This window comes from Leucopleurus acutus (assembly GCF_964270905.1).
Source record: "Leucopleurus acutus genome assembly, chromosome: 8".
Lineage (NCBI taxonomy): Eukaryota > Metazoa > Chordata > Mammalia > Artiodactyla > Delphinidae > Leucopleurus > Leucopleurus acutus.
The window spans coordinates 100,546,186-100,570,375 of NC_139151.1; the positions used below are offsets into that span (position 1 = coordinate 100,546,186).

Genomic DNA, 24,190 nt, shown 5'->3' on the forward strand with positions numbered 1-24,190 from the left:
TCTGGTGCACAGACTCAATAAAGCTTTTGGACTGAAGCCACTGATCTTTCTCTTCAAGGGGGTGGGGGCCCTGAGAGAACTGATTTCCGTCTGATGGAGAAGCCAGGACTCCAGGGGTTTGACCTGGTAAGGATCAAATGCAAGAACCTGACATGGGAAGTGAAGGAAAACAGAAGCCCCTCCAAGTTGAGAGTTTTTATTCTGGAGGTTGGGGCAGGGGGGGCGGTCAGCATGCTCAGGTGGGGAGGGTCCAGCCCAGCTCCTCCAGCCCCCCAGTGCACGCCCAGCCCCAATAAGTTACCCAGTCACTCAGCCGCCCTCCCGCCCGAGACTCTGTTTTCTGCTCCGCCCCAGACAAGCCCATCTGGCTCAACACAAGGGCTGCTTGTCCCTAGCCTGTGAGCAGTGCCACAAGGCAAGCTGGGGGAGGGGAGAAGCAGCTGGGCCACGCCCTGGGGTTGAAGGGGCAGAAGGGCCGCCCCTGGCTCTGAGGGCTCAGGACTTGGAAAACCACATCCTGGGCAGGCCAGGGATCCAGTCCCACAGATCTGTGTCTGATGAGGTGGTGGGCAGTGGAGGGCTGCCATCACACCTCGACAGCTGGGTCTGAGCCTCGGCCCTGCCGCTGCAGCTGCTCCTCCTGCTTCGTCTTGGGCTTCTCTGTCCGCGTATGCCACACCAGAACCTGTCCCGAGAGCTTTCAGTTAGAGCCGGGCCCAGCCACAGCCAAGCCTCTGGGGCACGCAGTGTAGAACGGATTCTCCAACCCCCTCGACACACACTGGGTTGGCTGCCAAGTATGAAGGGTGGGTGGGGGGAGCCTTTAGTGCCTCTAAAATGGGGCTTAATCCCTTACCCTCTCTGTGTCACACGGGTGCCAGGAGACAGAGTGGCAGGAAGACCACTTTCCTTCCCTGCCTCCCAGCTTCCCCTTCAGGAGAGCAAACAAGGTTGAATCTGAGCCCTGGAGGGTCTCTCCTGGTTCAAACACCCATCCTTGATCCCACTCCCCAGGGCCTCATTCCACTTCTCCCATCACCCGTCCATCCCACAGTCAGATTTCCGTGCCCACCTCCACCCCCTTACCCGAGTGCAGTTGGCAGCCCGTGGCTCCAGGTCCTTGGGATCGACAAGGTGGCTCAGGAGGCTGCTCTCCAGGTGGCCCCGAGGAGCAGTAGCATCAAACCGGGCATTGGGTTTCGCCAACAGCAGGGGCAGGGAGACGGCAAATCCCGCCATATCCAGTGGGAAGGGCCTATTGGGCTCCCACGCGGTGTGGAAGCCCACAACCCGGCCATCCTGTACGCGAGGGCCCTCGAATCGCAGGCCGCCCACCAGCCCCACTGGCCACACTGAGACGCCACGGGTCCAGCGCATCTACCGGAAGTCAGGAAAGAAGAAACAGACAGGAGGTGGCCCAGAGGAACGGGAGCAGCGGGAAGGACCACTTGAGTCACTCTGCCCCACCGCTCCCCACTCCTCACCTAGGGAAAAAGATGAAGCGGGCCCCACCTGGGCTGTTTCCCCAGCCCCATCTCAGTGCTCACCTCCTCAAAGAGTTCCCGGCTGTAGGTGTTGTCATCATCAGCAAAGTACACGACTCCCCGGGTGCCTGGTGGGGGTGGATCCTTCTCTCCCGCCACAGCACCCCCTCTGCTCCGGAGCCAGTCCAGGGCCCTGTTCCGTTGCTCAACACCTCGGGGCCGAACCCAGCCTGGCTCGCCCTCCCGGAGTCGCTGGGCCTTGGGGGTGAGGACCGCCAGGTGTGTGAAGAGGAGGCCAGAGGCAGCCAGCAGCCCCGAGACCAACGGGGTGGGGCCCTCAGCATCCTCTACCAGCAGCCAGTGCAGCCGGGGCACCAGGCTTAGGGTCTGGGACAGCCGCACCAGCTCCGCCTTCTGCACCAGCCTGCAGGGGGAAAGATGCAGGAGGGAAAGGGGTAGGCACCATTTGCCCACTCCAGAGGGTACATATGGCTTCTCCTGGGCCACTCCTAGCACTGCCCACCCTCCCCGCCCACCCCCCCCGTGACCTTTCCCCGACCAGCACCCAAATGCCCTGTTCTTTTCTTTGTCTTGTTTTGTTTTTTGACCCAGCCACTCAGCTTGCAGGATCTTAGTTCCCTGACCAGGGATGGAACCCATGCCCACTGCAGTGGAAGCGCTGAGTCCTAACCACTGGACCGCCAGGGAATTGATTCACCTGCCCTGTTCTTAATGTCCATGTCTGTCACTCACCTCAACCCCAGGGCTCTGACTATAAATTAAGGGCACAGTCTTTGAAATCAGATCGGGTTTGAACGCCAGTTTTGTAACTTACTAGGTGAGATATCTGGGGAAATGGCTCCATCTCCCCAAGGCTCAGTTTCCTTTAAATAACTTTAAAATAACAGTACTTTACAACAATGTTGTTTTAAAGATTAAATAAGATCATGACTTTTTAGAATACCAGTAGGACCATGTTCTTTGCCGCCTATGCTTGGATTTCCAGGTAGAAGAGTTTAGAGGAGCCCTTTGGCTCATTCCTCTTCAGGGGACGAAGATTTATCCGAGTTTAGACAAGAAACTGGGAAGGTAGGGGCCCAGTCTCTTGCAGGCTTCTTTACCCTTCAGATGGGCCTGCCCGCCCCAGGCTTGATGGTGTGTGTAGGGAGGTGGAGAGGGTCTAGAGATGCCCTGGCGTAGGTGGGTCAGCCATCTGATTCCAGGCAGATGTCAGCAAGCCCTTTTGGCTACAGATTCAAAACCACATTTCCCAGTTGGTTTGTGTCACCAATAACGCTACGTTTTATTAAAAAAAAAAAAAAAAAAAAAGGAACACACTTAGCACAGTGTGGGGCAGAGAGTAAACACACTGCAAATAATAGCTGGTGTAACTATTTCTAGACCCCCGTATGACTGCAGGGCCAAGTCCTTTTCTACTTCGATTTAGTCAAGGGCTTCCCAAACTTTCTCACCAAAGGCTCCCTAAGGAGAGAGAGTGAACTCACTGGCAAGTTTAGAATTTCTTTGCAACTTTATTGTTCTATCTTAAAACTTCTCAGGAATATTGTATTCTACTTCACAGCACATCCCTGTCTATTTTAATAGAAAAACATTTTCCCACAAATCTTAGAGTAATGATGTGGTTCATTTAGCCTGTCATTTGGCATGCCTTAGCTTGAGGAACATCCCCTGGCCCAGCGCCTCCCGAAACTCATCATCGACCCCAGCCTCTTGGTCCATGCAGATGTGGGGTGCATCACAGCCCATACCTGGCATAGGTGGGGGTAACAACATAGATAGTAGGCAGAGCCTCAGGTTCAGGGGGCTGGGCGGGGGCAGGGGGTGGACGGCGGAGATCGGCTTGCAGCTGGGAAATCCTCAGATCCTTCTGCCGAAGCTGCTCTGCTGCTGCCCGCAGGGGAGAGAGGCAGTCACATGGCTGGCCTGGTCCCAGGAAGCAGGGATGGGGGCAGAGAACCACAGTATGTTCAGCATCCCAAAGGGCCATAACCTTCTGTTCAACTAGCCAGTGCAGGGCTCTCTTTACAACTTCTCTAACAGCTTTACTATGCCTTGGGTGGTGGGGAGCTCACTGCCTCAATTAGCAGCCCCTCTCCGACTTGACCAATTCCATCCATTACAGTTTTCATTTGGCTATTGAGCTGATTACCTGCCTCCATCCTTTCTACCTTCTGGTCCTAATTCTGCCTTCTGGAACCATAAAGAACAAGTTGATCTCCTAAAACAGGACAGTCTTTCAAATACCTGAGGATCATGCAGTGGCCCAGTCTCTAAATCCCTGCATAAGAGGCAGGGTTCAATCTGTTCCACTGGCTGTGTGACCAAAGACTCATTAAATTCATTGATTCCATCATTGGATAAATATTTATTGAATGCTCCTCCTGGGAGGCACTGCCTTAGGTGCCCGGGATGCAGCTTAGGAAACCAAACAGACATGGTCCCTGCCCTCATGGAGGTTTCAGTTTAGTGGAGGAGCTGGACACTAAGCAAAGAAACAAATTAATAAAATTATTAGAAACCGTGGTAAGGGCCATGAAGGAAACAAATAGGATAGAGACTTAAAGAGAATCCAGATTGAGAAGAGGTACTTTAGCTAAGGTGGTCAAGGAAGGCCTGTGAGGCGGTGACATGTGAGCTGAAACCTGAAGGATGAGAGAGGGAGCTGGGAAAGAGCTGGGAGAAGAGCACCACAGGCAGCGGGGACAGGTTAAGTGCTTGGAAGCAATGAGTGTGGGGTTTTCAAGAAACTGTCATGAAGCCAGTGTGGCCGGAGCAGAGCGAGCGAGAGGGTTAGGAAATGGGGTTAGAGAGGCAGACCAAGGCAGGATCATGCGGGGCCTTGCAGGCTCTGGGAAGGAGTCTGATTTCACCCGAGGTGCGGCGGGTAGCCGCGGTGCGTTCTAGAGAGGGGAGTGCGCCCGGCGGCCGCAGAGGGCTGTAGAAGGGCCGAGCCGGATGAATGGGGTCTGCGCGGGGGTTCATCCCCAGGGCGGGACGCTCGGCTACGGGTGCCCGAGGGCCGACCCGCCGCGCCCCCGCCCCGCCCCGCTCACCGAGCTGCACCAGCGCGTAGAGGAGGCCGGCGATCGACACCAGGAAGTAGGCGAGGAACACGTTCTTCAGCTTCAGCTTCATGGCCGCGCCACCGCCGGCGCCTGGGCAGGCGGGGTCCTGCAGGCACGAAGTTCCCCGCCCCCAGCCCGCCAGCCTGCAAGCCCCGCCCCTGAAGCGGCCCCGCCCCTTGACCCGCCCTCCTCACCCTCCTCTCGACCTGCTCCCAGGAGCTGGAGCTGGCAGTAAACGTCGCGGCCCACTTCCGGTCAGTCTGCACACTCCCTCCCTCCGGGTTAATTTCCGCTCCCACCGCCTAGTTCTGGGAACCACGGTAGTGGGTGACGTCATATCCGGCGTATCAAGCGCGCGCGGCCGGCGGTCAGAAGCCAGGTAGGGTACTTGGGAGTGGCTTTGGGACCCTCCCCTTGATCTCTAGTCCCTCTGCGCAGATTTTCTCCTTATAGTCATTCATTCATCCATCAGTCACTGCAGGTAGTAACAGTACCTCAATACATACTTGTTACATGAATGAGTGAAATCTAGGGCCTATCATGTGCCAAGCCTGTGCCCTGGGTGTCTCATACAATCCTCACTATAATCCTTTGATTATAATTTTAATACAATTTAGGATATTATCACTCTAAAAATTGATGTTGCAGAATTTTGGTATTTAACAAGATACTCTTGGCAAAAATGCAAAAAATACATAGTAATCTAATAAATTAAACCAAAAAATAGTAAAGGGGTATTTTTGATATTTCATCAATTAATCAACCTCTCATATTCTAATATTTCTTGGATTTTTTTTTTTTTTGAATTTCTAGTATGACTTGGAATCAGGTCCCTTTCTGGGATGAAGAGTTTATATCCATAGTGTTTTTCCAGCACATCTGGCAGTAGTTCAGGAGCAAACTGCTCTTCTTCAGGGTTGTCACAGTATCGTGGTCCACTTTTGTGTGAGAGATACATATTGTCCCCATTTTACAGATAAGTAACTAAAATTGCACCAAATCATGTAACTCCCATCATACAATTTTCTATGCCCCTTCTAGATACCTGACTCCAGGAGCTGTACTGTCTCCTCTGACCCACACTGAAACATGTGACAGAAGGGGTGGGGGTAAAATGTCAAGGCAATGAGCTATCTCCCAGAGAATTAACTGGAAATTTCTCTTTTTAAAATAAATTTATTTATTTGTTTACTTTTGGCTGCACTGGGTCTTCGTTGCTGCTCGTAGGCTTTCTCTATTTGCGGCCAGCGGGGGCTACTCTTCATTGCGGCGCGTGGGCTTCTCATTGCAGTGGCTTCTCTCGTTGTGGAGCACGGGCTCTAGGCACGCGGGCTTCAGTAGTTGTGGCACGTGGGCTCAGTAGTTGTGGCTCACAGGCTCTAGAGTGCAGGCTCAGTAGTTGTGGCTCATGGGCTTAGCTGCTTCGCGGCATGTGGGATCTTCCCGGACCAGGGCTCGAACCCATATCCCCTGCATTGGCAGGCGGATTCTTAACCACTGCACCACCCAGGAAGCCCCTGGAAATATTTCTTGAGCTGAGGAATTCCAGAAACACATCCCCTAACTCCTCACAGGCATAAACCATCCTGAGCAGTAATTTTTCCAAACAAAACCTAGTTTCTTGTTAAAATAATCTCTAAGACTTGTGGTCAGTCTACAAAATGGAGGAAACTATTTCCTGTCACTAAAACAATGGGAAATTTTTAAAAATGCTGCTAGCTAAAGAGAAGCAGTCTTTAGTATGAGAACATCTGACATATAGCTATTTCTATTCAAGAGGGACCCCATTAGCTCTGGTCACCACTATTAACTAGGCCTACCAAAATCTGATGACCTTGCTGGGCTCCTCTATGAAAATACTGGCATCAGGGACTTCCCTGTGGCGCAGTGGTTAAGAATCCGCCTGCCAGGGGCTTCCCTGGTGGTGCAGTGGTTGAGAGTCCGCCTGCCGATGCAGGGGACACAGGTTCGTGCCCTGGTCCAGGAAGATCTCACGTGCCGCGGAGTGGCTGGGCCCGTGAGCCATGGCCGCTGAGCCTGCGCGTCCGGAGCCTGTGCTCCACAACGGGAGAGGCCACAACAGCGACAGGCCTGTGTACCACAAAAAAAAAAAAAAAAAGAATCCGCCTGCCAATGCAGGGGACATGGGTTCCAGCCCTGGTCCGGGAAGATCCCACATGCCACGGAGCAACTAAGCCCGTGCGCAACTACTGAGCCTGCGCTCTAGAGCCTGCGAGCCACAACTACAGAGCCCACGTACCACAACTACTGAAGTCCATGCGCCTAGAGCCCATGCTCCGCCACAAAGAGAAGCCACCACAATGAGAAGCCCGCGCACCGCAATGAAGAGTAGCCCCCACTCGCTGCAACTAGAGAAAGCCCACGTGCAGCAACGAGGACCCAATGCAGCCAAAAATAAATTAATTTAAAAAAAAATTGGCATCAAGCAAGCTGAAGGAGGCTTGCACTCACTCATTTTGCTCAACCAATGAGGCTTATGCTGAAGCTAAATGAAAATGTCAGGTCCTTGGGCTTTTAGGGTTCTGTGGTTCAGGCCAGAACTGGAATCCAGACGCCAACAGTTATTTATGGTTTCTCTCTTTATTGTTTCTCCTTTTATCAAAACCTGTCACAGCTGGGGGCCAAAAGGAAGTAAAAAAAATTCCCACAAACATTCCCCATCGTCCCCAGTTAGTCCTCCCCCACCCCCCACCCAGGGCCCTGGGCCAACCCTGAGCGCACATGATCATCTCCCCCACCCTCAGCCTTCCCCCAGCAATAAATACAGGTGACCATGATTCGATGAAACCGCAACTGATTTCTCCATCTGGAATGCCCCTCAAGGGGACAAAATTTTAGGAGGCAAAAGAAGTCTCGCTCATCCCCTCTTAAGGAGTGGAAACTTCTTTCCCCCAAGGGACAGGGGAGGTAGAACTGCCCCTGTCAGAACCGCAGCTGCTCTAGATAGAAGCAGGGAGAGGAAAGGCTGGGATGCCAGGGAAGAGGATGTTTTCCAGCAACCTCACTCCTTTGATCCATTCATCCCTTATCAGGGTAAGGGGTGGACCCTGTGCATCAATGGGGCATAAAACAGAGAGGCCTGATAGAGAAGAGCCAGGAGGAAGAAATAAAAGGAGGGAGAACAGTTTGGTGGGGAGGGAAGGGGAAGGAGAAAAGGAGCCCTAAAGCTCACTGCCCTCATCTTCTTCCAAGAAATGGCATCAACACACAAGAGACATGAACAGAGAGGGTATGGAGGAAATTCAGGGCCCCCAGAAGAAAGAAAAGAGAAGAGAAAGCAAGGGCCCTGTGGTCCCCAGGTCTTCACAGGTGAATGTGCTCCAGTCAGAGCAACAGAATATTTGGGGATGAAGGGAGATGTGGTGTCAATGGGGTGGGAGAGGTCAGGAGATCACAAAATGAATTCAGAGCCCAGGGAAAGCCCTCTCATCCTGCCCAGATGTTGGCAGAATGTAGATCTTGAGATAAGAAAGGTGAAGTCTGGGGAAGGTCAAACTCCAGGGCAGAAGGAAGAGTAACTATCAAGACCATCACACCCCACCCCAACATCCCTTGGGTTATCGCAGGTGAATACTCCAGTCGGATACCACACTGACGCCAGGCTTGCGCAGGATCAACACAGAGGTCTCGGGGTCATGCTGGAAGGACAGGCGGCTTTCAGGAGATCCTGGTGGAGGAAAGAGAAAGAGTGCCAGAGTCAATAGCAACTACTTTCCTATACGCAGGGGGTCCCCAACCCTGCCCTGCTTCTTCTCTTTCCCCACGTGGGGGCCAGATCACTCACCTTTTGTCTGGAGTACCACGGTTGCTGGCTTTCCAGCCCCTATTATCACCACCCGCTCAATCCAAATTGGTGTCTCAAAGTGGCCTTTGGGGTCTGCTGAGCTGGAGGAAGCAAAAATGGATACCCATCAGAAAAAAAACTGTCAGAGCAGAGAGGAGGAGAGCAGAGCAAGGCCATGATGTAAGAGCACAGTGAGCTGTAAGCATCCCAGAGGCTGCCAAGGAAGAAAGGGTACCTCCTTACCTGGAGACAAGGGTGTTGCCAGAGAATGAGAATCGACGCAGCAGGAACTCATGGCGAGTCTGATAGTTGAACGTGTGCCCATCATCTAGAAAGAGCTCTCCTTGGGCCGTACCCTGAGCAGGAAGTGGGGTAGGCGAGAGCCTGAGCCCAAGAGGGAGTGAGGGGCACATCCCCAGGGGACTGAATCCTAGGAAGGTAGGCAGATGGTTGAGGCGGCTCCCTGCTTATGCGCTCACCTGGAGGCTGAGTGCAACGAAAAGAGTGATGGGGTCATCCTTCATGCAGTCTGAAGAACGCCGCACTCGCATCCATCGGGGCACAATTGTCCCTCCACGCTGGAACACAGGGATCTAGGGCAAGAGCAGTGCTGGGATGAAGTAGCCCTGTTGTTCAACCCTGGGCCCTGCAATATCTTTTGCTTGTGTATATCTGTGTCCCCTTAGGAACTGGACTCCAAAGTATACACTCTCTCCCCTTCTGGAAACCTACAGGCAGATGGAGCTGGCAGCTGGGCCAGGCATACTCACACTGCTTAGAGTTACAGGCAGATACAGGGTCTGGGGACCATGATGCTTCTGGTAGCTATGAACGTCATACCACACCTGTGGGTGCAGAAGATATACTCGGTCACTCACTGCACAGAGGACCCCCCCACTCTATTTACCCTCTCTGACCTCCACCACCTTTCCCCACCACACCCTTCCTTAACTCACCTCCCCTTGGCCAGGAAGATAGACCTGCACGCCATGAGCCTCAGAGTCTGATACAGGGTGAACCAGCAATGCATCCCCTAAGACACAGCAGAATCAACTCTGAATTGGGGAGGTCAGTTCCCAAAGAGGGAGCCCTAGAGCACCCACCCCCTTGCACCCCTGGCCTCGTTCACTCCTCCCCCCCTGCACATCCACAGACGTATCTATCACAGTGCTTGCTTCTTCTCAGCCCTATCCCAACCCACCACTAACTGTACCCCTTGTTTCTCACCAAGCAGGAACTGATCATCTATACTGAAGGTGGTCACGTCCTGAGGATAATGCACCCACAGGGGCCTAGGAAGGAAGCAGGACAAGAAAGGAAGACACTTGCTGTTTGGCAGAAGTCAGAGATGCTACCCCAGGCACTGGCAAAAAGAAGAGCACAGGGGAAAGACCCGCGAGCTGGCAGCCAGACAGCCCAGCAGGCTTAAGGCCTCAGCTATGCACTCTAACCTTGGTCTAGACATTTAACTTCCTAACGCGTCTCCCTGCCTCCTCCCACCCTGCTCCCTCTGGAAACTGCTCTGCACAGCTACCTCCCAGCGGCCACTTCATTATCCTGGCCTGAAAAGCCCTCTAGTTCAGGTTGAATTTTCCACTCCACCTCATCTACCTCTCCCTCTGGTTCTTTACCCCTGAGACACACTGGTTTGTTCCTACTCCTGGAACATAACAAACTCATTTCCATTTCATAATTTTTGCACTTGCAGTCTCCCCTGCTTGGAACATTCTTCCTCTGCGTCACAAAAGCCTGTCTTACTCATCAGTCAGGGCTCATCTTTACGTGGCCTGGTTTTTTTTTGTTTTTTTTTGCGGTACGCAGGCCTCTCACTGCTGTGGCCTCTCCCGTTGAGGAGCACAGGCTCTGGACGCGCAGGCTCAGCGGCCATGGCTCACGGGCCCAGCCGCTCCGCGGCATGTGGGATCTTCCCGGACCGGGGCACGAACCCGTGTCCCCTGCATCGGCAGGCGGACTCTCAACCACTGCGCCACCAGGGAAGCCCTACGTGGCCTGTTTGTGGAACTTAACTCCGTTACCCTGTTCTATTTTTTTCAAAAACCTTGTCAGTTTTGGCAGTTTTCCTATTTCCATATTTGTTTACATGTCTCTCTGTCTTCCTCCCAAGAATGTAAGTTCCACAAGGGTACGACACTTGTCTGACTTGTTTCTGGCTCTGGGGATAGTCATGAGTAATGCCTAGCATGTCATAAGCACTCAGTAACGTTTACTGCTCTTCATCTCCCCACTGGTCTCTTCTTACTCTTAACCTTGCAGTCAGATTTCCCTCCTTTACAAGGCCCTCGTGAATGAAGAAAGAGGCCCAGAGATGGAACCCAGTCTCCCAGCCATCTCAGTCCATTCTACACAGACCCAACTGAATGCCTCACCTCATGATAGGAATCCCTTCACGATGGGCCTGATAGAAGAGGGTGTACCAGAAGGGCAGTAGGGAGTATCGCTGACCCAAGGCATCTCGGATTATGTCATGGTACTGAGATGGTAACAACCACGGCTCTCGCCGACCAGTGTCCAAGTGGGCATGTGCCCGGAAGAACGGCTGGTAGGCACCCATCTGGTACCAGCGCACAAGCAGCTCTGGCTCTGGATTTTTGAAGAAGCCGCCCACATCCGCTAGAGAGGGGAGGGAGGAAACCGGTTGGAAAAGAGGGTGAAGGAGGGCTGCTGCCTAAGGAGCCCCCCAAGGCTCCATCGTGGACTGTCAGTTCTCTGCACAGGCCTAGGTTTTATGCCCTCTACCTTGCCCCTCTCCCGCCAAAGCAAGGCTCCAACTTCCTTCCCCTCTCACCTCCACAGAAGGAAAGTCCCACCAGCCCCAAGCTGAGACACATAGGAATAGAGATCTTCAAATGGTCCCATTCGGCAGCATTGTCGCCTGTCCACACGGCTCCTGAGGAAGAAAAGAGGGAGGGAACTTGCAAACAGTGAAGGGGCTCAGCCTTTTATATAGATGACCTCTCTAACCTGCCACATCTCCTCTGGGGCCCCCAGAGTCCTGCTGAAGATGGCGGAGTTCACAAGAGCACTTCAACACGGACTGGCCCTCCCACTCCCTGCCTCGCTTTTAGTGAACAGCTGGAAGGAAGTACGTAACTCTCAGAGGATGGACAGACTTCTCCAAGAACCAGGCCCAGGTCCCTCTGCCACAGCTTTATTCTCCAAATCTTACCAAAGCGCTGGGAGCCAGCAAAGAAAGCCCTGCTCAGGACAAAGGGGCGTTCTATGCCCCCGGAGCGCAGCACCAGCCCGTCAGCAGTCGCCATGTGCTGCGTGGGAACAGGAAATAAGGGTAGTGAGGAGCAAAAGCCAGCTGTCATCGGTGCAAGTTCTCGGTCCTTGGTCTCTCCTCTCTCAGTCCCTTACCACGTAGAAGCCATAGATGTTATGCACGTCTCGGTGCTCCCAGCCCCCATAATGCTGGGCATCCTTGAGCATGGTGACCTCAGGACCATTGAACACGGACGGTTCATTCATGTCATTCCAGACATAGAGGTTGGGAGATGAGCCCTGAGAACACAAGGCAGAAAATGGGGACAGACGACAGAGGGGAGGGAGAAGACAAAACAGTGTCTGAGCAGAGAGCTCCTAGGAATCCAGAAAGATGCATTTCTCAGGGCCCCCCCACAGGATCATCAAGGCCCCGATATCTTATGAGCAACCAACCATAGCAGGGATAGCAGGCAGAGAATGACTGATTCCAAGAGGTAGAGTGGGAAAGACAGAGGCAGGTCGGGGAGGGGCTGCCATACCTCATAATTGTCAAAGCGAAACATGTTAGCCCACCAGGCCCTCATCTTGGGATTGGTGAAATCAGGGTAACCGGCTGCGCCTAGAAGAAATCAAGGATGGCTTTCAACCCCTGAGGGGTAAAATAGCCTCCACTCTAGCTCCCTGGCCTCCCAATAGCCTCCTTTAATTCCAGGCCCACCTACCTGGCCAGCACCAGCCTTCGTAGTCAGAGCCATCCCGGGTTTTAACGTACAGACCCAGGTTCTGCAACTCTTCATGTACGCGGTAGCCAGAGTCCACCTTGATGTGGGGGTCCACGATGGCCACCAGCTGGGGGCACGGAACACGGGTAGTGAGAGTTCTCCAGGGCTATCATGCCTGAGAAAACCAACCATGGCTGCGGCCCTCTTACCTTCCGCCTCTTGGAGGCCAAATGCTCAAGCATGGTGAGGGGCTGGGGGAAACGGCTGGGGTCCCAGGTGAAATACCGCTTGCCATCAGCATGCTCAATGTCCAGCCAGATGACATCGCAAGGCAGGTTGTGATCATCGAAGCCCTGATCGACTTCCAGAACGTCAGCCTCATCCCGATAGTTCCAGCGGCTCTGGTGGTAGCCGAGGGAGAAGAGCGGGGGCAAAACCTGGGTCCCTGCAGGTTCAGTGAGGGATGGGTGTCACAATGGGGTCAGGCTCAACCTGGGGCCAATGGGGATGCCCAGAAATTGAGGGAGATGAAAGGGCACAGGGCTAGAGAATAGGCCAAGGCACAGGATTTCTGAAAATGCAGTCATCCCTCAAGAAGCCAAGGACCAGAAAGGGAGGCTGCAGGCTGACAGAGTAGGGACACTGCGTACCTGTGAGACTAGCGTACTGCCGGAAGACATCAAAGACAGACGGCCCAAGTAGCAGGAAGACATCAATGATGCCACTCTCCGATATCCAGCGAACATCTGTCTGTGGGGTCTCCCCAGAGCCCTGCAGGTAGTCCAGCATCTTCCCAAACAGGGTCTGCAGAGGGGACCAGAGAGAGGTCTGACACCACCCTCTTGCTTCCCAACCCAAAGACAAAGCAGCAGTGTTTTCCTCAGAGTCCTCACACAGCTGGCTCCTTGAGTCACTTCGGGCTGAGATTAAACGTCACCTCCTCAGTGAGGCTTCCCTGGGCCCCATCATAAGCAGCACCGCCCATCCCCATCACATGACCACTGGATTTCTTTCTTAGAACTTACCACCACTGAACTCATCTTCCCTCTGTTACCTGTTTAATCTGTCTTCCTCCTTTCCTAACTCAGTGAGCAATATATCCCCAGCACCTAGAAAAGGGTCTGAAGCTCCTATCGCATACTCAATAACAAATGTATTAATAAATGCAGAAAAGGAAATACCTTCCCCATGAGTCTGTGTCTTCTGGGAGTGTCTGGGGAACTCATATGCTGCCCAGAAGGCCCAGGGCCTGTCTCTCATCCAGTCCCCAAACAGGTATCCAAATAGGCCACTCTACCAGCCTCTTCAAGGCAAATGCCCCTAACAAACCCATTTGTCTCAAGGCCTGACGATTCCCTCCCTTATTGCTCCCCATGCCTGTGCTCTCACCTTGCCTGCAGTGTTGGAGGATATGTCAACCCAGGTCTCCGCGGCGTTGAGCCAGAAGATGCCCAGGTCCCGATGAGGGCTGTGTGCTAGGAGCACGGGCACAGACCCATATAGGGCCATGCGGTTGTACAGCTCATACTGGAACACGTCCAAATTGTAGAGGCGATACGGCTCCCCACCCCTGCAGGCAGGCAGACAGACAGACTGGCCCCGGGCCATGGCATGCACAGCCCCAGCCCCACAGACACAGATGAGGGATAAAAACTGGCCCCTCTGCCCTTTCTCAAAGCAGCATTTTCTGATGGCCCAAGGTTCTCTGGCACAGGAAGTGAGCCACGCTCGTCTGGAGTGTCTAATCTGTGTGCACATCTCCCACAGCCCTGGCCTCTGCCCCCTTCCCTCCCCCCATATCCTGATGTCACTGTAGGACTCACTCAGTGACTTTCAGCCTCAGGTTGTCTGCATGCTCGGGGATCCCATACACATGCTCCATGCCTGGCAGAGAGAAGTCCAAACTCACAGACGTGGGGCCTGGAAGAAAAGCAAAAGATGAGCTCCAGAGCTTCTGCTTGGCAAGGACTCCCTGTCCTCTTGCCCAAGGCTCCCCCAGCCCCTCACCAAAGGGCTTGCTGTCAGTGTGAGTTTTAAATGTCTCTTCCCAGGCTCCTGGCTCATCGTGCTCTGCCTTCCCCTGGGTCTCATCTGGCTGGAAGGAGAAAGCAGACCACTACTCAATCACACACCAGGTCCTCTCTCTTCCCTTGCCCATTTTCTAAATCCCATCCGCGATGGCAAGACTAAGCTCAAATTTCTTGTGGGCCTTTCCCCTCCAACCTCCCAGCCAGCCCTGTGCTCCAACCACCCACCCCCACCAACTTGCCTTGTCACCATCCCCAGGTGTTTCCTCGGGCTGGGCCCCATCGCCCTCAGCTGGGTCTTTTGATCCTTGCCTGGAAGGTAGGAGAGCTGTCTGCTCCAATCCAGAGGGGGCAGGGACGAGGGGCTAGTGGAAGGAGGGGTGAGGGAATAGAGAGCCAAGGGTCCAAAGGAACGAAGGCACTGGAGGAAGGGACTGAATGTTAAAGCTTGGGAAGGGACCCCCAGTGAGCAGATAAGTGTGCAAAGGACAGGGAGAGAAATGAGAAAGGGAAATGAGAAGTAAATGCCACCAAGGGGTGCCTTCCAAACACAGGCCCAAACCATCAGCCTCTGCCAGCGTTCCAGAAGAGACAGGCAGACAGGTTCAAGGGCCTGGGTTCGGAATGCCAGTCCTAGCCCTGCTGCCTCTACCAAGAGACTCTGGCCCCAACTTCCCTCACTGGGCCTCAGCCTCTTGGCGTGACACAGGGTTTTGCAAAGGCAAGTGAGTCATAACCATGGTCAAGCCTCTACACAGGGACTCAAACAAGAGATTCTGCCAAAAGATGCTTTCAAGGGCAGCTGGCAAGCAGCTCTGCCCAGAGCCTCAGTGCAAGCCAGCTGCGAGGCAGGAACCCCAGCAACAGGCAGCATCTCTCCACCCCCTGGCAAAGCAAGAAGTTCCCTACATTCCTCAAGGATATCCAACATTTCATCTTCCTTCTCCCAGGGGGCTCCTAGCCAGGGGAATGGGGAACGGGAACCAGAGACCATAAAGCTGGGGAAAAAGAGGTGAGTGAAGGACAGGGTATGGAAGGGTCTGGGGCACCTTCCCTGGGGGCCAGAGTGAAGGGGGGGTAAGGGCAGAGGAACAGATACAGTACCAGTGGTCATGGATTTACCTAGAGAAAAGGTTCTTGATCTTATCCCAAATGCTACCGAGCGTGAGACTAACTTTATCCGAGAAACTGGGGCAGGAGGAGATGGGTAGGAAAGGGGAAAAGGAGGCACAAAACCAACACAAAAACAGAAACATAAAAGTGAGTTTCAGTCGACAAACTTCCAGAGATGGGGTGGGGGAAGAAATTAAAAACAAAAAACAAAACAAAACAAAACAAAAAAAAGGAAGAAAATAAATCTGGGAAGTGTGATGGTGTGAGAGGGGGAAGAGGGAAAGGCAGACCCAGGCAGGCCTCTGAGGGAGGAGGTGCCCAGGGTACAGCTCATGGACAAAAGTGACTGCCTCCTGGTCTGTACAGGAAATGGAGAAAACTTCAACCCAGGTCTGCTTCCTACCCTCCCTGATGGTCAGCTTCGCCCAGCCCCCAGCCCCGACCTGGCTCTACTACCACCCTGTCTTCCTCCCAGGGACCCAGTGCCAGACCCTACGACACCCCTAGGTTCCTTCACACTAGGTCCCCTTCACTCCTGATCCCTGTACTCACGAGACCCTGGGAGCCCTCTGGTGCTCAAAATTTAAGAGTCCTCGGGCATTGACACTGAGCAGAAGGCTGCGGTCCTCCAGTAGGTCGAGGCGGAATGGCCGTGCCGTCAAGATGATTTTATAGGGCCCCTCAGCCATGGTTAGCTCTACGCTGTTGGCATCCCGGCCAGAGACAGAAAGCCTGGGAAAAAGATCAAAAGGGATATAAGGAAGTACAAAGTGCCAGGAGCAGTCATGACACTTAGAAGACGGGGGACCTGCTAAGAGCTATACAGGTAGTGTGGTAACAGTACAGGGACAGATAAGTTGACCAAAGGAATCAAATAAAGAGCCTGGAAACAGACCCAAGCATCTTAGAATGTTGAAATGTAACAGATGGCATGGCAGTTCAGTGAGGTCTGGAGGACTATTCAATAACAGAGTGGAAAAACACATTTTCTGTATAGAAAAGAAATGGTATCACACTCCTACCTCATACCAGATACAAATATCAACTCCAGACAGATTATGACTTAAAATTTTAGAGTAAAACCTTTAGAAGAAAATATAAAAAAATATTTTCTGACTCTGAGGTAGATAAGGATTATTTAAACACAACTTAGAAAACACTAACACCAAAAGGTAAGAGACTTATCTACCTGACAACAAAATTCAGAATTTCTATTTATTGAAAGATACGTTAAGGGTAATCAAAAACAAGAAAAGTCTGAGGAACTGTCCCAGTCTAAAGGAGGCTCAGGAAACATGACAACTAAATATAAAACAGTATCCTGGATGGGATCGTGAAGCAGAAGAAGGACATTAGGTAAAAACTAAGGAAATCTGGGACTTCCCTGCTGGCGTGGTGGTTAAGAATCCACCTGCCAATGCAGGGGACTTGGATTCAATCCCTGGTCCGGGAAGATCCCACATGCTGCGGGGCAAATAAGCCCGTGCACCACAACTACTGAAGCCCACGCGCCTAAAGCCCATGCTCCGCAACAGAAGAAGCCACTGCAATGAGAAGCCCACTTGCCGCAACTAGAGAAAGCCCGCACGCAGCAACGAAGACCCAATGCAGCCATAAGTAAATAAATAAATAACAAAAAAACTAAGGAAATCTGAAAAAAATATGGACTTTAAGCTACAAGGATATATCGTACAACACAAGGAGTGTAGCTGATATTTTATAACAGCTATTAATGGAGTACGACCTTTAAAAATTGTGAATCACTATGTTGTACACCCATAACTTATGTAATATTGTACATCAACTACACTTCAATTAAAAATAAATGAAATGGTGGCGCAGTGGTTAAGAATCCGCCTGCCAACGCAGGGGACACGGGTTTGATCCCCGGTCTGGGAAGATCTCACATGCCTTGGAGCAGCTAAGCTCGTGCACCACAACTATTGAGCCAGAGCACCACAACTACTGAAGCCTACGCACCTAGAGCCCGTGCTCCGCAACAAGAGGAGCCACCGCAATGAGAAGCCCGTGCACCACAATGAAGAGCAGCCCCCGCTCGCCGCAACTAGAGAAAGCCCGCATGCAGCAATGAAGACCCAACACAGCCAAAATAAATAAATAAATAAAATGTAAAAAAAATAGGGCTTCCCTGACGGCGCAGTGGTTGAGAGTCCACCTGCTGATGCAGGGGACACGGGTTCGTGCCCCAGTCCAGGAAGATCCCACATGCCACGGAGTGGCTAGGCCCATAAGCCATGGCCGCTGAGCCTGCGCGTCCAGAGCCTGTGCTCCGCAACGGGAGAGGCCACAACAGTGAGAGGCCCGCGTACCGCAAAAAAATAAACAATAAAAACACTTTAAAAAAAGGAATGAAAAAAGAAAAAAAAATATGAACTTTAGTTAACAATAATGATATCAATTCATTATGTATGACAAATATATCACAATAATGTTAACGGGGAAAACAAGAGTACAGGGTATACAGGAACTCTCATAATATTCTTGAAACTTTCCTATAAATCTAAAACTATTCTAAAATTAAAAAATCGTTGGAACTTCCCTGGTGGCGCAGTGGTTAAGAATCCGCCTGCCAGTGCAGGGAACACAGGTTCGAACCTTGGTCTGGGAAGATCCCACAGGCCGCGGAGCAACTAAGCCCTCGAGCCACAACTACTGAACCTGCGCACCTAGAGCTTGTGCTCCACAAAGAGAAGCCCGCACACTGCAACGAAGAGTAGCCTGCACGCAGCAACAAAAGACCCAATGCAGCCAAAAATAAATAAATAAAATTTTTTAAAAAATAAAATTAAAAAATCTTCTTTTTTCAAGGCACCTTTAGAAAAGTAAAAAGATAAGCTACAATCTGGGAAAAGATAACTGCAATACATGTAAGTAATAAAGAATTGGTATCAAGACTAATGAATTTCCACAAATCAGTGATGACAAACAACATAAAAGGAAAACGAGCAGAGCAGTGAACTTCCATTTCACAGAACAGAATGACAGATAAATATATGAAGACATGCTCAATATCAGTAATAAACTGGGAAAGACAAGCAAGCCAAGGCCACCACATGGTATCATCCTATAGCCATTCCACTGACAAAAATTAAGTCCAATAGTTCCAAGGGCTGGAGAAGATGCAGTTCAATAAACCTCTTATATATTGCTGGTGGAAGTGTAAATTGGTAAGCCACTTTGGCTTTATCTTGGAAAGTTGATGATTTCCATATTCTACAACTCTGCAGTTCTTCTCTTAGCTATACACCAAAGGGAAACTCCTGCACAGGGAGACAGGAGACATGGACAAGAATGTTCACGCCAACACTGGAAACAACCCAAATGCCCATCAACACAGAAATGGAGAAGTAAATCGGGATATATTCATATAACATAATATTATACAGCAGTAAAAATGAGTTTCTGGAGCTACATGCAACAAAGTTAAATCCAGTTAAGTGAAAAAAGGAAATCCCAAAAGACCACATTCACTAAGATACTTTCCCTATAAAACTCAAAAACAAAATCACATAATTTATTGCTTAGGCAAATGTACGAAAGTGTGTATATGTATATACGTACCCACGATATAACTGTGAGAACAAAAAAACAAGGGAATAATAAACTTCAGAATAACAATCATCTCCGAAGGAGTCAGGGGTACAGGACAGTGAGATGTATATGTTTGGGTTAGGTGAAGGGTTTATCATGTTATTTTCTAAGTTAAATAATTAACAGAGAGCCATGTGTGGAATAATGACGACGATGTGTCATGACCCGAGTATTTGAATAATCCTATCCTGAATATCTGAGGAGAAATTGAGGAGGGAGGAAGGGAAGGAGGGAAAGAGGGAAGGAAGGGAGGAAGGGAGGAAGGAAGGAAGGGGAGAAAGAAAAGAGAGAGAAAAGAGAAAAAAAGAAAGAGAAGAAAAGAACAGACGAGACAAGACAGGGGGACAGGACAGGAAGGGAAGGGAAGGGAGGAACCAACCACAGAGACACTGTATTCCTGGAAGGCGAGCTCCATGGCCTTGCTGACTCCCTCTTGTATCTCCAGCACCTAGGCCAGGCCTGGCACAGAAGAGGAAGCAGTATTTCTTTGCTGACTGAATGAAGATAAAGGGTGAAAGAGAAAACAAGTGAGGGAATTCCCTGGCAGTCCAGGGATTAAGACCCTGTGCTTTCACTGCACAGTGCGCAGGTTCAATCCCTGGCTGGGGAACTAAGATCCCGCAAGCCAAGCAGCTCGGCCAATCAATCAATCAATCAGTTGAGAAAACAAGTGAAACAGAAGAACAGATGAGGGAAGGCTGAGGAGAGTGGCCGGGTGCTATTCAGCTATTATCCCAACGTGGAAGAGAAAGTCAGCTGCCAAATAAAGGCTCATTAGGAAGGGAAAGGGCCATGGAGATGGAGATGTTCCTCAGGAAAAACTTACCCAGCTGTGAGGGGATCAGCCACCAACACGTCTGGCACACGGTATCGGGGCCGCCGGGGCTCTAGTTCATCAATTCTGATCCGAGTCATGTTCCTTCGAAGCCCCTGGAGCTCCAGCACAAGCAACACCTGTGGAGGCAGAGGTCTGGGTCTGGAGAAAGGAATGGGCTATACCAGGAAATGCCCTCTGAACCCATTTCTCTCCCGAGGGGGTCTCCTCCTTCTAGCCCTTTGCCTAAGGGATCTGAAATCTGAATTCCTCACAAAGTACAAGTCCCAAGGTTAGATGGCACAGGATGTTGGCTATAGGATTCCCCTTCCCGAATTACCCCTTAGCCATTTCTCCACCCCCACCAGACTCTTCCTTTTCTCCCCTGACCTTAGTGACTTCGTTGATCAGATGGACCGTGAGGGCATCAGGACCAAGCTGCAGAGAGTCCAGCAAGGCTCGGTATGGAGAATGGCCTGGCCGTATGCTTCGTTGCCTCCTGCCAATGTGAAATGCCTGAGAACGGGGGAGGGTTCCCCAAGGCCCCTAAGTCCTTCTATCAGCTGCAGTGCCCCAGGCTACCTCATCTGCCACAGACACCTCCCACATTACTACTTTCCAGTCTTGTCTCCCAGAAATATCATACTTGCAGAAGGAACTCTCTTCGCAGGTCTTAAAGTTGCTTCTATCCACAGCCAGGGTAATTCCCAGGCAGACGCCTAAACAAGCCAGTACCAAACCAGTCCAAGACCTAGGGGGGAAAAGGACAAAGAGGGCACGATCAGCACAGGGTCAGAAAGGGCCCCACCTTCTGAGGTAAAGGCCTCTTCCCACCACAACCCTAAAAGGGGAGAAGGATAGAGTCCCATTAAACAGAAAACAAGGCAGAGTGGACAGGGGTTAAGTGTCAGGCCTGAGGAGCTGGCTCACGCACACCTTTCCTTCAAAAGGCAGAGGAAGTGGACAAAGGATCCTTGGCCTTCAGAGGCCTGGTATTGACTCAGGTTACATCAGCCTCTCAGAGGAAAGGAACAGTAACAGCCAGTCCCAGGGGAAGTGGTGGTACCTTATGTGTGGAACAGAGAAACAAAGTAAGCCATGCCTTTTCACTGGAAAGACACTGGGGGGACCTACAGTGAAAAAGTTCAAGATGTACCCTCAGCTGGCCTGCTGGTCACAGGTTCCTAGGGTCCTAACATCCCTAACACTCTAGGCATCCTGTTCCTCTGATCTCCACTGCTATATCTTTGACATAAGTCACCACTGTCACCACGTAAGCGTGAAAAGAATAACAACAGCTAACCTGTGTTGAGTCCTAATAGGCACCCGGGGGCCTGGCTAACTGCCTTATACTAGTTTTTTTGCGTTTCTTTTTTTTGCGGTACGCGGGCCTCTCACTGCTGTGGCCTCTCCCGTTGCGGAGCACGGGCTCCGGACGCGCAGGCTCAGCAGCCATGGCTCACGGGCCCAGCCGCTCCGCGGCATGTGCGATCTTCCCGGACCGGGGCACGAACCCGTGTCCCCTGCATCGGCAGGCGGGCTCTCAACCACTGCGCCACCAGGGAAGCCCCATACTAGTTTTTAACTCCCCCTGCAGTTTTTAGTAGTGTCTATGCCCAGGTCTCACCCTGAGATTTCAATCTAATTGGCCTGAAGTGGGACCTGGGCATCAGATTTTAAACTCCCCTAAACAATTCTAATAGGCAACCAGTGTTCAGAACCAATTCTTTATACACACTAATAACTCTTTTCCCTTTCTTTCACTGTTTTCTTGGTGAATGTAGGACTGGGATTTTTCCGAGATGGGAGCACTGAGGCATAAAAGGTTCAATAATTTGGGGCTTCCCTGGTGGCGCAGTGGTTGAGAGTCTGCCTGCCGATGCAGGGGACATGGGTTCGTGCCCCGGTCCGGGAAGATCCCACATGCCGCGGAGCGGCTGGGCCCGTGAGCCATGGCCGCTGAGCCTGCGCGTCCGGAGCCTGTGCTCCGCAACGGGAGAGGCCACAGCAGTGAGAGGCCCGCGTACCGCAAAAAAAAGAAAAAAAAAAAAAAAGGTTCAATAATTCATCCAAGATTTAACAGCCAGTATGAGGTGACACTGGTGAACTCAACTCTGCCTAACTCCAGGGCCCGGGCACTTCATTATGCACAGCACATTGCACTAACCACCAGCAGGGCCTGCCTCATTGAGGACCATCACCAAGGTTACCACAAACTTGTCACTTCCCCAACATGCTATCAAATGACAGACAAGGTGCTCGCTTCGGCAGCACATATACTAAAATGGAATGATACAGAGAAGATTAGCATGGCCCCTGCGCAAGGATGACACGCAAATTCGTGAAGCGTTCCATATTTTTGGGAGACCCAAGAGGGAAGAGATATGGGATCATATGTATAACTGATTCACTTTGTTATAAAGCAGAAACTAACACACCATTGTAAAGCAATTATACTCTAATAAAGATGTAAAAAAAAAAATAATAACAGACAAGGGACTAACAGGCTTATCTGAACAAGTTAGTTTGTTAAAGATATATCCATCCATTCTGAGTAAACCCTAAATAGGGATTCTCACACTTTAGCGTCTGTTAAGAGTTACGTGCAGTGCTCACTAAATGAAGATTCCCGGGTCCCAGGGAATCTGCAGTTTAAACATGCTCTCCCAGTGGCTGATTAGGAGCGCACTCTGAGAAAGTGTTCCAAATAAGGGAGAACAAACAAAAACACACATTTCTCCTCAGCATTAAAACTTTGCTACCTGCTAATAGGGTAACCAAAGAGTAGGGCCTACAAACACATTGTATCCAGCATATCCTCAGTATCTGCTTGAAAGCTAAAGGTAAAGAAAATCACTAGAAAGGAGATCACAGAACACAGTAAGCCCTCCAGTTCCAGAAGAATGTGCAAGGCAAGCAGGCCACACAGAAAGATGAGGAAAACACCAGGCTTTGTGGTTTAATAGGTCAAGCAGGAACAAATAGTAGCAAAACAAGCAGAAGAAATGCTACCAGAAAACTCAAAAGCAAGGCATGTGGCCCAGGTCCTGAGGAGTGACTGCAGCGGACACCCTGAGCAACTGACCCCGTGTCCACCAGCCCAAAGCAGCAGTAATCAGAAGTACAGTGAATTAAATACTCTCTGGAGTCCTACTTGCACAATCTGTAAAATGGGTTTGGAGAGACGCCAATGGGGATAGAATTTCTGAAAGATTTTTCAGATGTAACCTGTTGGAAGGCCCTAAGAACTCAGGAATGCCTTGAACGCCCCTGGGCAAGAGGTGGTCACAAGCCAAGGTCAGGAATGAGTCGCAAGGAAAGGTGCACTCATTTATTGTTTCAGGTCACAGGCTTCTGGAGTCAAATTTACGATCCACGCTTTTTTCACCGCTGCCGACAGTACGTGCCTCTCCCACCCCGATACATCCGTTAGGTGCTGGTAAACACTCTGTGGCGCTGATGATTGTTTCGAACCGTCTTTTCAGTAATATAAATGCAGAACAAACCACTGTTGTGTTTGAGCAACGTCATCCAGGTCGACTGTGAACTTACGGGATCCTGCCCCAGCCGTGCCCAACGACCGTGGACACCAAACAAGCCAGGGCTGGTGTCCACGTGAAGACAAGGGCAGGGCAGGGTCCGGGGCTCTCGAGGGGAGGGCGGGAAGGGCAATGGAAGCAAGACTGCCGGCCGCGGTGCTTCCAGCGCGGCTGAGGGGCCGCAGGGCAGCAGGCTGCATTCCCGGAGGCCGGGCCGCATCTCTTCCTCTGCCCCGATGGCCCCGCGCATTGCAGGAAAGAGGCGGCAGCGTTAACCGCCGCAAGCCGCCAGGGGAGGGCGGCGGCTGAGAGCGGCCAAGGCCAAGAAGAACACAAGGCTGCGGCCTTCTAGAGCCACCGGGCCGGAGCGGAGAGCCCCAGAAACGAGGGCCCCCCGACGCGGCGAGGAGGCTGGGGGCACCTGAGGCCGCCTCCAGAGAGACAAAGAGTCCTCACGAGGCTGGGGGTGGCGGAGTCTCAGGAGAACATACAGGAAGGAGAGACACGGGATTTGGGGGTCTGGGGGCGTCCCGGGCGCGTTCCCCGGGATCCGGGCTCCTCACCGCCTCCTACGCGCCGCCACTGCCGCTACCACCGCCATCTTGTGCCGGGTTTGCTCCTTGACCCGGAGCTTCCCCTCCCCCAGCGCGCGTTGAGCCACGTATCTTAGCGCCCGCCCCTTCCGGCTTCCTGATTGGCCGGGCCACACTGAAGGCTGGCGTCTGTCCCATTGGCCGAGAGCGTACTCTAAATGCTGGTG

At 51.8% G+C, this 24,190-nt stretch overlaps 2 protein-coding genes across 3 annotated transcripts; both read right to left on the bottom strand.

The window, feature by feature from the left end:
- Window positions 1-197: 197 nt before the first annotated feature.
- B3GAT3 (beta-1,3-glucuronyltransferase 3) lies at window positions 198-4,665 on the bottom strand. Its single transcript, XM_082844473.1, has 5 exons — window positions 4,559-4,665; window positions 3,254-3,428; window positions 1,548-1,908; window positions 1,087-1,377; window positions 198-685 (listed from the first exon to the last, which is right to left on the bottom strand). The coding sequence occupies exons 1-5, from the start codon at window positions 4,638-4,640 to the stop codon at window positions 587-589; spliced, it is 1,008 nt and encodes a 335-aa protein (XP_082700599.1). The 5' UTR covers window positions 4,641-4,665; the 3' UTR covers window positions 198-586.
- Window positions 4,666-7,345: 2,680 nt separating this feature from the next.
- Window positions 7,346-24,043, bottom strand: GANAB (glucosidase II alpha subunit). Of its 2 annotated transcripts, XM_082845283.1 has the most exons (25): window positions 23,994-24,043; window positions 20,538-20,642; window positions 20,282-20,390; window positions 19,904-20,031; window positions 16,018-16,197; window positions 15,475-15,540; window positions 14,595-14,664; window positions 14,333-14,420; window positions 14,149-14,245; window positions 13,715-13,895; window positions 12,976-13,129; window positions 12,535-12,770; window positions 12,326-12,452; window positions 12,143-12,222; window positions 11,757-11,900; window positions 11,563-11,659; window positions 11,182-11,283; window positions 10,763-11,006; window positions 9,603-9,667; window positions 9,332-9,408; window positions 9,146-9,220; window positions 8,855-8,968; window positions 8,619-8,731; window positions 8,376-8,476; window positions 7,346-8,258 (listed from the first exon to the last, which is right to left on the bottom strand). In XM_082845283.1, exons 1-25 carry the CDS (start codon window positions 24,029-24,031, stop codon window positions 8,149-8,151), a joined length of 2,901 nt encoding a protein of 966 aa, XP_082701409.1. In that variant the 5' UTR covers window positions 24,032-24,043; the 3' UTR covers window positions 7,346-8,148. The 2 variants fall into 2 exon arrangements, with proteins under 2 accessions (XP_082701409.1, XP_082701410.1); XM_082845284.1 differs by lacking the exon at window positions 15,475-15,540.
- Between the last annotated feature and the right edge of the window lie 147 nt (window positions 24,044-24,190).